The 15984-nt window shown below is 43.0% G+C and overlaps 2 protein-coding genes across 2 annotated transcripts; one reads left to right on the top strand and one right to left on the bottom strand.

Moving 5' to 3' along the window:
* Nucleotides 1-550: 550 nt before the first annotated feature.
* Nucleotides 551-2475, bottom strand: LOC109623515 (homeodomain-interacting protein kinase 3-like). The gene is made up of 6 exons (XM_069537637.1): nt 2148-2475; nt 1906-2029; nt 1687-1806; nt 1473-1559; nt 1162-1349; nt 551-983 (listed from the first exon to the last, which is right to left on the bottom strand). The coding sequence occupies exons 1-6, from the start codon at nt 2345-2347 to the stop codon at nt 698-700; spliced, it is 1005 nt and encodes a 334-aa protein (XP_069393738.1). The 5' UTR covers nt 2348-2475; the 3' UTR covers nt 551-697.
* Nucleotides 2476-4147: 1672 nt separating this feature from the next.
* wdr26a (WD repeat domain 26a) lies at nt 4148-15518 on the top strand. The gene is made up of 14 exons (XM_020091416.2): nt 4148-4821; nt 5422-5521; nt 5691-5747; nt 7223-7359; nt 8124-8221; nt 8473-8629; nt 9201-9339; nt 9451-9591; nt 10510-10629; nt 11219-11364; nt 11627-11705; nt 11827-11956; nt 12685-12879; nt 13051-15518. Exons 1-14 carry the CDS (start codon nt 4535-4537, stop codon nt 13071-13073), a joined length of 1809 nt encoding a protein of 602 aa, XP_019946975.2. The 5' UTR covers nt 4148-4534; the 3' UTR covers nt 13074-15518.
* Nucleotides 15519-15984: the final 466 nt, after the last annotated feature.

The following is a 15984-nucleotide window of genomic DNA, read 5'->3' on the forward strand; positions in this document are numbered from 1 at the left end:
GCATTCACATACTGGTGCATGAACTGGAAGTGTGTGCTGTCTTGCACAGGGGCCACGAAAAGTGTGTTGCCTTTACACCCCTACAACGCTATTCACCCAGATTCCCGCCCCCATCTTCAACCATCAATCATAAAGACTCTGCTTGGTGTGCCTGGTGGCGTACCTGTCTTCGCTGAAGCTCACATTCCTGTACAGATCGACAACCGCCAAGTGAGCGTGCATTTCCTGGTTGCTGATATAGCTAGTGATGAGGCTCTCCTAGGCCACCCATTCCTGACCAAAGCCCATGCACGCCTTGATTTTGGAAACCATCACATCGTGCTGTCTGGAGAAGAAGTGCTGTATTTCCAATCAAAACACAGACTTAAGGCACATGCAGTGAGAGTGGCCCGGACTGTGGTGCTCCTTTTCTTTTAAGTCCTGACAGAGTCTGACCCTCAGTCTGGGTGCTGCCTGAAGGACCTGTGGTGTGGTGGTGGTGATCAGCAGGCCTCTCGCTAGGCTGCACATCTGCATGATCCCTTCCCTTTCTTTTAAGTCCTGACAGAGTCTGACCCTCAGTCTGGGTGCTGCCTGAAGGACCTGTTGTGTGGTGGTGATCACCAGGCCTGGTCCTCTGATCCAACTGATGAGGGCGAGGGTGCCAAGATTCATGTCTGCTCCTGAAGTTTTCCCAGTTTCCCTGGAACCTTCTGTTTTAACATGGAAGAGACTTTTTCTTGGGAGGCGGCACAACATCGTGATCAGTCTTCTGCTTTGTGGACTCATCAGTTCCTCCAGTCTGGGTGGTGGTGCAGGGATGTAGGTCAGTGTGGTGGGGCTTGTCTGTTTTCTTCCCCTCAGCACTTGATGGAGGATTCTGCTGGACGGGGTTGGTAGCTTTGCACCAGGACTGATTCAGTGGCCGACACAAAGCTGTGCGACACTCAGATGTCTGGATTTTCTTCTTACATACGTCCATCATCTGAAAACAGCACCTGAAACTGAAAGAAAATGTATCCTTTCATTAGCAAAGTGTGTCGTGTGTGACATAGATAAGATGTATAAGACATATTGCAAGGAGCTGTACATGAACAGTAACAAAGGTACAAGTGGAATATAAATAGAAAAAAAAGAATTTTACATTTAAAAACATTTGACCAGATCACATTGTTGACTTACTAGTTGCCTTGATGGGCCGTGCTGGCAATGTGGCGCATGTTGATGAACTTATGTTCCAGCACCTGAAGGGGTGTGATCCTACTCTTGGGGTCAAGCTGCAGCATCCCCTTCAGCATGTCCACAAACATGTGGACGTCGGCCGTCTCTGCAACTTTATCTGCAGAGTTGTGTGTGTTGATTGGTCGGATCTAAAACACACAAACATGTCATCAGTTAGCTCCAGTCGTGATAAAAAAACCTCTCTAGGACATTCAGAGTGTTTATTCATCTTAAAGAAATAAGCTCATGTTGAATGATAAAAGAAGACATACAAGCAAGAGGTTGTCCAGGGAGGTGAACTTCCAACACCTGTTCTCCACTGGCCACCTCCCCGTCTCTTTGTGGTACTGCTCTGGTGTCTGTTCAGAAAGTGTTGTTGTAAGCAGACATGCACAAACATATAGAGCGAACCAGATATTTTACAGCAAGGCAGGTATGAGATGGAGAAAGATATATTTGAATATAACAAGGTTTTAAGATGGGCACCTTGAGTTTCCAGACGGAGGTGGTGGAGTTGTTGTTTTTCCTGTAAAACCTGGCAGTTTTACCTCCATGGTTCAGCATGGTGTCGGGTAGCTGACCCTGAGTCTCCGTGATGAACTTGATCTGAAAATACAAAACAAGGCCAGATGAACTACTGATTTATTTCAATATCATGTACATGATATGAACTGTCCAACTGTGCATTTGAAGTAGTTTGTGTACCATTTCATATTCACTCAATCCAGGGTAGAGCAGGGCCCCGAGGTACATCTCAGCAGCCATGTGTCCCAGAGACCACATGTCTATGGCCTCTGTGAAGGGATGTCCCAGTATGATCTCTGGAGATCTGAAAGAGGAGCAACAACCATGATCACATAAACCATGAAAAATATTTGGCTTGTTTTGAAGGACACCTTAATAGTTTACATACACCACTAAGATCTGTCATGGTTCCAGGTACTCACCGGTATGGACGGGTCTGAATGTAGGAGCCCAACTTGGCAGCTGACACATCACATGTTAATCCGTAGTCGATCACTTTGACACGGAAGGGCTCCCGTAGCTGATCAACTAGCATGATGTTTTCTAACTTGAGGTCTGCATGGGTAATCCCCACAGCCTTCAAGTGCTTCAGCGCATGAGCAATCTGAAAAGTTAATTTCATAAAAATGTCAACAAGGTTCCACCTGTATATATTATCATACTGATTGTTCGTGTAGAGAGGGGGTGGACAGAGGTGGACATACCTGCTGGACAATTGGGCGAATCTTTTTCAGAGGGAGAGGTCTGAGACTTTTGTCCAGCTGCTCAAACTCCAGGCAGATGTGTTCTCTGTCAGTGAAGAACTGGTACCACTGAATGATGTTTTCTTTGTCCAGGTCCAAAGATCTTAATTTCTTCAGTGTAGCCACCTGGAGATACATGGCAGACCACAGAAAGGTTGTATATTAGCTTGATGTAAACTTGTACACAAGGCAGTACATATGTGGACATAAGGATTGCAGATGCTATAATTCAAACTGGAATAAGCACACAGATTTGTTTCTTACCTCTTGATTAATCATCTTTACAGAATTGCACTGCAGTTTAATCATTTTGATGGCCACAGTCTTGTCGTCTTTCAGTCTCTTGCACTTGACAACTTTTCCAAAAGTGCCTTGTCCAATAAAAGACTGCACATGGTAGTTACAGGATCCAGAGGAAAGCAGGACTTATAGCACCCCCAACTGGGAGACAACACTGACAGAGAGAGATACAGTGACGCACCACATTGATGCAAATACAAGTTGTACATTCATATATGTGTACTATTCAAGTGTCCTTTCTCTCTATTTGTTTCCCTCCTACTCTCTGTACTGAGACACTTCAGTACCTTTATGTGTGTGTTAGGTAACTTGTAGTGTTTGTGTCATGTAGTTAGAGCAGAGCAAATGTTTTCCCTCACATGGTCTAAAACAAATCCAGGTGACATTCACATTCACACACACACACATCCACAAAGACACACACCATGACAGGGGTGCAATTAGAGCATCCCACTCCAATTATCCAGCTCTCTTAAGAAATCCACATTAGGCACCTCTATTGAATCTGGGCTTGAAAACAGACTATATTTCTCATCCAGAGAGGATGGGAAGCAGTGAAACAGGAAGGGAAGCTGTTAGCAGCAGCACACAACAGGGAAACTAGAACCTTTAGCACTGAAAGGTTCCGTTACAGCTCTGCTCCCAATTTACTATTTATATTTAGATATTTCTTACACCTGCAGGTTGTGAAGAATGAGAAGTAGTGGAAAATATAAAAAATACCCCTCATGCTTGTGGGAATAACTGTTTTAGTCCTAATAATAAAATGTCAATAAATGACTTATAATGTTTTGCCTGATATATCACTTTGTTTTTATATTATATTCTCTTTGTCAATAATAAGACTGCAAATAATTATTATTTACATTAACAATTAAGGGGAGCATTTTCTTTATTTTCATGCCAACTACAAATGTGTAGTTTTGTCCTAAAAAACACTCCGGATCCCAAATGTATTCACTTTACGAGGACATAAAAAGCATTAAATCTTCTCGTTTAAGAGCCTGGAAATGTTTCAGAAATTGTATAAAGTCAAAGAAACAAAAACAGTTGGAGTCAATCGACAAAGCTTTTGTGAATATTGTTGTATTTACAATGAAAAAAAAATTAAAGATTGCTTTACTTTTTACAGTATTTTGAGAAGTTCAATGTTCATTATTTCTCATTAAACTTTAATAACTGGTCATTTGGGGCATAAGAATATGTCTGCAGGGCACAGCTAAATATGGTGTGTGTGTGTGTGTGTGTGTGTGTGTGTGTGTGTGTGTGTGTGTGTGTGTGTGTGTGTGTGTGTGTGTGTGTGTGTGTGTGTGTGCAGCTGAAGTTCTGTCGCCCCCTGACGGTGACGCAGCTCACGCAAAGCGACGTGAAGGAATTTCAGTGTACGTCAGCACGTCGGTCCATTACAGGGCAGCTCTGCAGCTGTCTCAGAGCAACAATAACAAGCTGCACTGACAACTTCACCGCGACATTATCGCCTCCTGACAGCGCCGCTCGACACCGAGTCTCACAAAATGACGCCGTCTATATAACTCTGGCCTCCGTGTCTTCGACCTCCGAGCCGAAAACCGTGTTATCCTCGCTGCTACCGCCGCGACACAAACACGGATAGTCGGCCGCAGGGGCAACAGGGCACTTCGGGGCTGCATCTGGGTCAGTGGGCCTGTCGGCGGTCGAACGGCTGCTTGTGTTTTCCCCGCAGTGTCCCCGCTGCGGTCATCGCTCTTCTGTCCACACATCGCGTCTCCCGTGTTCACCACGTTAACATGCAGGCTAACGGGGCAGGACAGGACCGAGACTCAGAGCTGTCCTGCCGAAACGGTTCACAGAACGGGGAGTCCTCCGCCGCCGGGGTAGCTCACTCCAACGGGCTGGTGTCAGTCACCAACAATGGAAACACTGTCAGCAACAACAACAACAACGGAGTGTCCGAGCAGCCTGCGGCCGACGACGACTGCAACACGTCGGACATGAAGAAGAAGAAGCGTCTGTCTCAGTCTGAGGAGGATGTCATCAGGCTGATAGGACAGCACCTCCACGACCTGGGGCTCAAGTAAGTGAAGCACCTGAGCGGCGAGGAGCCAGCTGTCAGGGGGAGTCTCAGATCCGTCCTGCTCTCTGTGGGAAAACAAACCAGAGCTGTACATCCTGATTCACTGTGAGGAAGCTGGAGGCCTCTGCTCTGCCGTACACAACCCACAGCTGTGTGTGGGACGAGATTTGAACTGTAAAATACCAAACAACACACAGCACATAGAATCTAGAAATGCAGAATACAGTCATATTTTAGAAGTTGTAGTCATTACTTGATTATCAAACTTCTTGTGCGTTACTTTTCTGTGTGTTGAATCATCAGCTGATTGACTAATGGCTTCAGCAGTGAAAGTCGTGCGTTTGTGCTCATCCCACCAGTTTTCCTCATCTCCATTTCACCGCTCATAGAAAGAAATCAGAGAACAGTGAACAAAGAGTCAAACTTGTGGCCTGAGTCATACAATGCATAGTGTCAGAGGCACGTTATTACTCAGTAGCTCAAATGACAACACTAAAGATGCTTTTGTTCCAGGCATCATATCAGATTTCTACATTCCCAGCTCATTGAATATGATGTTGATTTATTTTTGTCTCGGCTCTCTTGTGTACATTGTTGCAGTCAGACGGTGGATCTCCTGATGCAAGAGTCTGGCTGCAGACTGGAGCACCCCTCTGCCACCAGGTTTCGCAATCATGTCATGGAAGGAGAGTGGGACAAGGTGAAACCAAGTTCTGCAATCTGCAATGCATATCCATATTGTTTGAAGTCTTTGTTAACAGTAATCTGTACACTGTATTTAATATCAATTTAGTTGTCTGTGAAAGATTGTTCCTGTTTTTGAGCTCTTTCTGTCAACCAAACAAAAACATGCCCCTTTCTTTATGCAGGCGGAGAGTGACCTAAATGAGCTGAAGGGAATGATGCATTCTCCAAGTGCTATAGTGGTAAGTGGCCAGTCTAGCAGTCCTCAAAACACAGGCAGACACTTTTGTCTCTAAAGCTGTGTTGTCCATAAAAGCAAACAGCAGAAGGTGGCACTGAACATTTGTGTTAACACGACTTTTATCAAAAACTGCACTGAGGTTGAGAAGGATGAGGATGGTGAGGAGGCCTTTATCTGCTGCCAGGAGGAGATTGTTTGTAATTTTCTGTTATGTTTTATTTGAAAACTGGATTGAAATGGCTAAAACATTTGATTGCTATGTAGATGGGCCTGCAGCTTATCTGTTACGGTCTGTTATAGATTTAAGTTTAAGCAGTTTCTTCACAGGGGATAAAAGTGTGTGACTCTCTCTCTGAGGTTAGTAAAGTTTAAAACATTCTTATATGAGTTTAGATTATTCAGCAAAATGAATTGGTAAATAGCCAGTCTAGTCTTCCATGACCCTTTAAATGTGACTATGCAGGTTTTCAGGTGGAGCCAAAGAGTCTAGTGCACAAAGTAACTACTCATTATAGCGTTCTACCCAGTCAGCAGTAGTGAAGGAGGCGGATGATTAAGTTTAATAGAGGTGTTGATTAGTCCGTCAAATTCAGAGATTAATGTTTTTTAAACTTGTGGACGAATACACAGCACTTGTAAATTTTACGGTTGTTTTTAACAGTGTCATGAAACAGCACTGGCATGATTTGGTGTGACAGCCGAGCACAGCAAACTAAAACGTGGCCTTTATTAAGGGTTCCAAAATTCAAATTATCCAAGGCAGAGATAACTTATAAACATATTAGTCTGTGTGTTTATTCAGTTGAATATTAAAATCAACATCAAAATAACATCAGGGGACTTAGCACCGAGATGAGAAAGGATGGATGTAAGTTCAGCAATAAAAATGAGAGTACAAACCATGGTCACAGTGAGGGAAGGTGCAGGACCATTAAACTGAACAGTCAGGATTTTAAAAATTGATGGTTCTGTCACTGGGACCGATGTGATCTTTAGATGCTGTGTGTATCTTGGACATCGGAGAATGTCCCGATAAGGGAGTGAACTGGCAGGGAGCTGGTAGATTTCCTCGGCTGTTCCTCAGTCAATGTATGGCATTTAGGATGATCGAGAGAAGGATAATCCATCACGGCAGCTTGAGAATCCACATGATAGGACTCAGACAACATTGAGTCTGAATGAATATGGCTGTGAGGCACTCCACATGGCAGACTTTCCAATTCCTGTTGTCCATTAGCAACAGATGAAGTTCCTCAGAGGCAGGGAGTTGGTCTAAGACACTGACCATGAACCACTGACAGTTCTTTTATAAGCATGTACCAAATGTACTGAACACAATTGATATTTCAAGCATATAAAAAGAAACACTATCTTGGTCATATAAATGTTGCAGAACACACAGCCTGCAGACATTGTGATGACTATAGTCCTTCTTTGTTATTTTTGGTCTTGTCCTCACCCTGTCTTCCTTTACAGCGGATGAAGTTCCTGCTGCTGCAGCAGAAGTACCTGGAGTATCTGGAGGATGGAAAGGTCTTGGAGGCCCTGCAGGTCCTCAGAGCTGAGCTCACTCCTCTCAAGTACAACACAGAGCGTATCCACGTCCTGAGCGGGTAAATACACCAGCGACATGGGAACCTTAGCAGAATTGTGATTTACACAATTTCCCTACACTTACAGTGTCAAATGTTGCTCTTTTGCTTTAATTTTCAAGTTAAGCTTTTTACATGTTGCAGTAGAACAAGTATGTAATCCCTAACAGATATATCGACAGGGCCCTGTTACTGTAAAAAAGTAGTTTTTCGTTAGTCATTTACTTAGCTAGAGTTTAATTTACTTCTTGGTGAATGTGAAAAGTGTCCAAAATCAGACACACCTCCCATGTTGCAACAGGTGCCTGCTTAGTCGGATTCAGTGACTATATATATATGAAATGCTTTAGTACAAACAGCTGTGCATACTATGTTTACTACTACCATCAGTTTAGTGTGTGTGCACCACCTCTCTTGTTTTTGAATAGTGTTGAGCTCAGTGTTTGAAAACATTTTACAGTGAGACATAGTACAGTGCAGTATATCAAAATAAAATGTTTGATTTTTAAAAATGCCATGGAAAACAGAAAAGTCTTCAGCACTGAGGCAGACCTGTCAGTTCAGAAATTCAATCTCACCCTAAACTGTGATTTTGAATTCAACAAACAGAGAGCTGAAATGGCTACTGAAATTTAGCAAGCTTATTTTTGATGTAGTGGTTGTGAAGGATGAGTCTTTACAGAACACGCACAACTCACCAGGCGAAGTGAATCATCTGTGTAAGCTCAGTTTGAAATAAGCCATATGTGTGTCTGACTGAGAAAATGTTTTCATGTGGTTTGAAGGTACCTGATGTGCAGTCATGCAGACGACCTGCGAGCCAAAGCAGAGTGGGAAGGCAAAGGCACAGCGTCTCGAACAAAGCTGCTGGATCGGCTCCAGAGTGAGTGCAGGCTGACTTCTTCTTGATAACATTAACACCCCCCTAGTTTGTCATCGCCATATTTATTTAGGCAATTGTGGTTCATTAACTCTACCTAAATCAGTTGGATTATGCACACATTGTGATTATAAGAATATCTCTTAGGGAGAGAGAGATATGTGGACTATAGTATGTGCTGGATATTACACTGTAAATTGGCAGTTTATATATTTTAAATATGTGTGTTTCTGTGTGCGATTGCGTGCACACAGCCTATCTGCCTCCCTCAGTGATGCTGCCCCCCCGCCGCCTGCAGACTCTGCTGAAGCAAGCCGTTGAGCTGCAGAGGGAGCGCTGCCTTTATCACAACACCAAGCTTGACACTGGACTAGACACTGTGTCCCTGCTCCTGGACCACGCCTGTAGTCGGTAAGGACCCACATGCTCTGTACCACAACAGGGCTTGAGTTGAGGTTCCTCTTCTCTAGGGTCTCTTGGGAAAGAATTGAGAACAGAATTAAAAATCTAGGCACAGTTTTTTTTAAAATCCAAAACCCAATTTGCGGCTTTTCACCCCTCAAAAAAACAGTTGCCTTTGTGTCAGTTTGCATTACATCAAATAGTGGGAAAGTAGTTTAACATGTAGTGTAACAGTAGATCACACAAATTTAGTGAGATTCTGACATGGATCAGTTCATCACACAAATCGGCAGATATCCTCAGATCAGATCATGTAAGCCCTGCGTAATACAGTCTGGATAGGTTTTTTTGGTTGCCTCATTCAGAACTCCTTGAGAAAGTCCCAAATATATACAGAAACAGTACATATGCACATAAATGCACAGCATATTTGTGTTAATGCAAATAAACATTAACACTTAAACATCGTTCAATACTGACAAACGTGATGCGCACAAGTGCTGAGAAAGCTGGAAATTGTTGAAATTGAAAAATGATATGTGATCGGCCGTGTGTGTCTGTGTGTGTTCCTAATCTTTAGGAAACAGTTCCCTTGCTACACCCAGCAGATTCTCACTGAACACTGCAACGAAGTCTGGTTCTGCAAATTCTCCAACGACGGCACAAAACTGGCAACTGGGTCCAAAGACACCACAGTAATCGTTTGGCACGTTGACATGGTAATCAATAATTTTCATCAGTTCCACTTTGATGCAAGAACATATCACTCAGAGAGCTGTGTGAGAGCAGATCTAACTGGATCAATGGCTGGTCTGTCTGTTGGTCAACAGGAAACCCTTCAACTGAAATTGATAAAGACTCTGGAAGGTCATGCTTATGGTGTGTCATACCTGGCATGGAGCCCTGATGACGCCTATCTGATAGCCTGTGGTCCTGATGACTGCTCTGAGCTGTGGCTGTGGAACGTACAGGTACAGCATCCCTTACACAGGTGCAAAGTAGACATGCATGTCACTTCTAGACTGATATGTTTCCACAGACTTTCTTTTTTGAACTGCAGTGCAGAACAAACAAAAGTCATTTTGGAAGCTATACATTTGATCAATGTACTTGAGACTGCTGAAGACTCATAATGGCTTTGGCTGAATTTCAGAAGTCATAAACAGAAGAGGACCCATCTCTTTAGTTGCATTCACTGCCAGTGTAAACAGCAGGAGTGGTTCCTGTGACCCACATTGTGCAATATCTTTACTGTAGTTGTAGTTGTGTATTTTTACCATAGTAGAGTATTGTATCAATGCAGATGCAGACCTATACTTTCTATCATAATAGAGGGATTTATCACATCTCATCTTTGTAGCTCTACCCATCATTCATATCAGTGTGATAACATTGTGCACACTGAGAGAAATCTGGGTTACTTTTTTATTTTAATTAATTTTACACCTGCCAAGTGCCATTTATGATTGTATAGTATATTTTGCCTCTACACCAGACCATGCAACCATGGTCCTGAGTCAGTAAAGAAAGAGCTGTAATCCACTGCTGCTGCTGCTGCTAGGAACCAGGTTGGCAACAATGGGTTGTCTATAACTATAATTTGTGCCTTTGTATCTACTTATTTAAAACCTAATGCAACAATAATCATATAATGAATTTGTGAAGCTTTAAGCAAGCCGAACCCAGTGCCTTGCCAAGCAGAGTTGCTGCTAATGATCAATCTAGACACTTTTGTGTAAAAGGCACATGGACCCAGTTTATGCAGACACTATATTCTCACTCCAATTAATCTTTTCAAAACCCATTCAAACCTAAAGGTCGAACAATGTTATAGAGCGTGTTATGACATTTCATTCATGTTCCTCCCTCCTCTCTGCTCCACTCTGTAGACGGGGGAGCTGCGGACAAAGATGAGTCAGTCTCATGAAGATAGCCTGACTAGCGTGGCCTGGAATCCAGATGGCAAACGCTTCGTCACTGGCGGCCAAAGAGGCCAGTTCTACCAGTGTGTGAGTATCTTTCACAGCACACAGTGTCCTGTCAGCGCCCACAAGCTCTTGCATTACATACAGTGCATTTATAACACTGTCATTGATTCTTAAAACATATCTACTAGAGGTGCACCAGGCAGTTGCCTACTAGTCCAGCTCATAGTTTATTTGATACGAACACTGTAATTACATGCACTTAAAACATCCTATGTAGTTTTCCTGTCTTTTGCTGAAATCCTAATTGTTCGTTGACTAGAAGCGCCTTCAATACGTAATTAAAATGACACAAGCTTCTTGAGCTGAAACTAACTGAGCTGGTAAAGGAAAAATATAAAAGAAGTGTCTGGTGTGATCCTTGTGTGGTGTATCAAGACTACTAAGGCATCTTAGGTGTGTGTATAAACAGTATGTATTTATGCAGCTCAGAGTTACCCACAGTCATTCAGGGCTCTGAAACTACAGAATGTTAGACGGAAGTTTTCAGTACAAAAAAGAAAACACTGCCCTCAAATCAGTGATGGGAGGATCTTGGATTTCCCTGCAGACCTGAGCTGTTGATCGTGTTCCTGAATTAATTATTAATTAATTATTTTCTTCTGACCCCGAGGACTTGGATGGAAACCTGCTGGACTCATGGGAGGGAGTTCGGGTGCAGTGCCTGTGGTGTCTGAATGACGGCCGGACCGTACTTGCATCCGACACCCACCAACGCATCCGAGGATACAACTTTGAAGACCTGACAGACAGAAACATGTACGTCACTTCATGACTAGGCTGAGTAACCTCACCCACTTTTCCTGCTCTTTTTGTAGATGCCTGAACAAAATGTAACCAGGTCAAAATTCAATTAAATATGATCATTTCATTTTAGGAAATTGATTCCTTTATGTTTCTTAAATGGTTCACACGACAATGGATACATGTATGTGAGTTAAATATTGTATCCTCTGTCTGGAAGCAGCAGGCCTCTCTTTACAGCAGTCTGTTGATCATGTTGTGTGTTGTATCATTCCAGAGTGCAGGAGGACCATCCCATCATGTCTTTCACTGTTTCCAAAAATGGAAGGTTAGCTCTGCTCAATGTTGCTACCCAGGTGAGCAGCTTTTTACTTCTTCACTTTTCATACCTCTACTCTTTCATTTGAATGATGACAGTAGCAGTTCTGTTAAATTTAGATTTTGAAACGTGTCCCAGTAAAATGTTTGCATTTCTAGGGAGTGCACCTATGGGACTTGCAGGACCGGGTGCTGGTGAGGAAGTACCAAGGGGTCACCCAGGGCTTCTACACCATCCACTCCTGCCTTGGAGGGCACAATGAAGACTTCATCGCCAGTGGTAGTGAAGGTAAGACAATAACATGTTTATCAGAAAGCTAAAAAGAAAAATAAGAGTGTAATTGTGACTTGTGCAGATGATTAGACACCCAACTGAGTCTGAACTTAGCAACAATACCCCTTTTCTCCTCTGGCGACTTGCAAACATTTTAGTAGCAGCTTACAGTCTCTCTGCTCTTGTTTGATAAACATTAAGCCTCTCGTGCAGTAGATTTTCAGGTCTGCTTTGGATCATTGTCCTGTTGTAGGAACCAGCCTTTGTCACATTCACTTTTCTGTTCGACTGCAGAATATTTGCCTCCAGAATCTGTGATAAAATCTGTTTCTGCAGCAGAGACCTCTCTCAGCAGAATATTCCCACCCATAATGCAGTCGGCGAGGTGCTCTGCTCCCTTTTCTCTCCAAATACACCAGCCTAAAAACTACTCATTTAAATCCTGGTCAGTTAATGAACGTGTGGGTGTTTGAAACTTTCTCTGAGAACTTAATTTAACCATTTTCTTCAAACCCATGCAGAGAGGGGTATTATGGGTAACCCTAGATCCCTAGACGTCTTTAATCCTAACAAAATGTCATGGCAAAGTTGAACTGTACAGTATAAAATAAAAAGCCAGGTCTCACCTACATGCATCCTAGTCCAATCTGACACATGATCGTAAACAGGTCTTTATTTATAAAATTGGTGGAGTTGCCCTTTAAATTTGGCAGCAGCTGATGAAGTCTCTTGTCTCCTGTCAGACCACAAGGTCTACATCTGGCACCGGCGTAGTGAGCTGCCCATTGCAGAGCTCACTGGTCACACCCGCACGGTCAACTGTGTGAGCTGGAACCCCATCCTGCCTGGACTACTGGCCAGCGCATCCGATGATGGAACCGTCCGAATCTGGGGGCCCGCCCCTTTCCTGGATGTCCAGGATGCAGAAGGGCTCAATGGTATGAGAGACATTGAGAGAGAGACAGTTGCAGCCATTGAGATGCTCTGAGTCTGGTTGGACCAACAGCCAACATTCAGTCGAGTGTGTTGTGTGACTTGTGATGAGTGTGTGTGCAGCAGCAAAGCTCTCAGGATGAAATGATCTCAGTTTTTTTTTCTTGCCCTCTCAGAATGTTGCAGTATGGACAGCTGATGATCTGCTGGTGCTCTGAACCCAAGGAGCGCTAAGACTCTGTAGACACTTAAATGGATGAAGCTGGGGGGGAAGCTTTATGGTTGGACAGCTGCCTCCTGGAGGCGGAGCTACTTGTGCTCCATGTCAGGATGTCACAACTCGTCAGCTCTCAGACTCCGTCATATTACTGAGAGCGTTCTGGTGATAGCTGGGCTCCAGGACATCCAGAATCTGACCCATCTCCCCTTCCTCCTCCTCCTCCTGTATGGACCTATTCCCTCAGCACCATCCAGGACCACCCACCTGCTCTTATTTATTATCAGCTACATTATTTTATTTATTCTTGAGTAGTTCACGGACTAGTGCTTGGCTGTGACGTAGCAGCACCTGGTGGAGGGTGTGTGTTCTTCGTTTTGTTCAGTCCCCCGTCTGAGCTGCTCACATGAAGAAGCCTCAGCTCTTTCCCTCTCCCACCTCCTGAACCTTTGAAGAAATTTAACCTGCAGGAACATTTGAAGGCTGAAATAACCACTTGAAGAGAAGTCTTTGTTTTTTAATAAGGAACATGTTTTTTCCTTCGGGCTTTCCTGCGTTCAGCCAGAGAAAGAATAGTATTTGACTAGCATGTTACACAGGACTGCACATGAAACATGATCAATGGCAACTTCATGCAGTATGTCAGTGGATGGCTGCATACAGCCGCTGATGTGTTGAAACCTGTGGAGTTCAAAGGATGATCTGTCAACCCTTACCTCTGCATATGGATTATCTGAGTGTTGTCTCTCTTGCTCTGTGTGGATCTCCTCTTTATTTTTGCTTCTGGCTTCACTATTTGCTTTCCATTTCTGTTTCAACCACTTCCTGTAGACAAACAGCACTCATTATATGAATTTATTCACATTTGGTTTCGTTGTTACATGTTCCAAGTTTCATTTACCACACCGTGTTTGTGTTTTTATTTACTATATGTGAAGCTGTAACATTTAAGAGGACACTTGATTCCTTAATGTTCCCAGTGGTGCCCCAAACCCCAGTTCAACTGTCAACTGTTTTAAAAGATAAGGCTGGTGTTATTCTCTGTATTCTGTTGTCAACAAATTCTGTAAAAAGACCAGAAGCAACAACGTGTTTCTCAAAACGTTACATCGTCCTCCCTCTGTCTGTGGCTCTGAGCTCCAACAGCTCTGTTCCTCCTGAAGATGTGAATCTTTAAAAAACACCTCAAAAACATCTGCTTGCTAGTTTCTGTCAAACATACAGGGAGATGGTGCATTTGTTAGGGTCAGAATGATAATGATATTTTCAGAATCCACATGGATTCACCTGCAGGATGGTCTGTGGGACTCAAAATAAATAGTGTGTGACAGTGCGTACGTGGTGATGTAACAGTGTGGCTCACTGATGTGTTTTAACAGTTGAAAACAACGGAGGAGTAACGTATCAGGTCATAGAACATACACACACACACACACACTCACAGTGACTTGTGGTCTGCACCTGAGATTTCTTTCCAGGATGAAACGACAAATAAAGCAGCAAGAACATTTGGAGCCTTATCCTCCGAGGTCAACACACCACAGTGAGCTGAGAGGACAATAACAAATTGGGTGTTTAATCACACAATCATTGTCTAACACAGTTGTACACAAGTGTAACATAATGTTATTGTGAACTTCTACCAAGTGTTTCCTTTCAGAGAATCAAAAGAACAAACTTGCTTGATACAATATTCGATGTGATATGTGCTGTATATTTGTATGTTCTGGCATGTATTATGAGGCTGTGTACAATGGCAGACAGGATGACGTGTTTTTCAGGGTTCCCGCACCTGCTGATGTTTTTTTAAGAATCCAGCTGCTCTTCATCAGCAGCATTTTTCATCAGATTTTCTTAAGTGTACGACTGTTGTAATATAAAGCACTGACTTCACATTCACACCTATACACCAATTAACACAGGTTTTTTGACATCCATAATCCAGAGTGCAGCCACATTCACATTTCAGTGGAAATGTCCCTAAAAGACTAGTCTTCTTCCCAGTCCTGGATGAAAACTGCAGGATGGTGAGGACTGTGGGGACCCTGTTAATCTGCCCAGGCACCATCACAGCCAGCACCAGCTTCTACTCTTCTATCACAGAACATACACACACAGTGGCACTCAACAATGGATGTCACACACACACACACACACACATTTGAGTGAATCACAGTTGTGGTGTTCTAGCTTCTGCTTCTGCTACTTTCTTGAGTTTGTTTCTTCTTAGTATTTCAGGCGTCTCTTATTTTCTCTTTTTGCTGCAAGAAGCCAAAGTAGTAACTTTTTGCTTGCAGGCAGTTTCTGCCAGGAACCATTTTACATTTTAAATGTGTTATTACAAAAAGTGATTGAACTGTTCTGTATTGTTCTGTAGGAGACATGCTATGTATGCATATTTTAAATAAAGCATTCAGGGTTTTAAAATGTGTTTGACTTCATGTCCCTTTAGGACACTAAATCAAGACATAAAAACAAAACAAAAAAACAATTAAACAGCACTGGGATCGCATATATATTATAGAATAGAATACTTTTTTATTGTCATTGCACAGTGAACAACCAAATCAGCAGCAATCCACAAGGTGGATAATATAAATAAATTAAAATGAATAATAAAAAGAGCATAAAAAAGTGTAAATATGAGGTAGAAGAAATTTGAATATAAAAATAGTACAGCAGACAATTAAGCAAATAAACCACAGACCACCAGGACTGGTTAACAATGCAGGTACCTGGTTTATTTATGACTGCTGTGAAGTCCACAGTCGCCTGCAGATGCTGCTCACGTACCGTTTCCGTGTCTGCACTCTGTTCTTCTTCAGCTACAAGCAACCTGCAATATTGAGCAGTCCGCCTTCAACCACACGTCAACTTATATATCGAGCATCAG

Source organism: Paralichthys olivaceus, chromosome 13 (assembly GCF_024713975.1).
Source record: "Paralichthys olivaceus isolate ysfri-2021 chromosome 13, ASM2471397v2, whole genome shotgun sequence".
Classification (NCBI taxonomy): Eukaryota; Metazoa; Chordata; class Actinopteri; order Pleuronectiformes; family Paralichthyidae; genus Paralichthys; species Paralichthys olivaceus.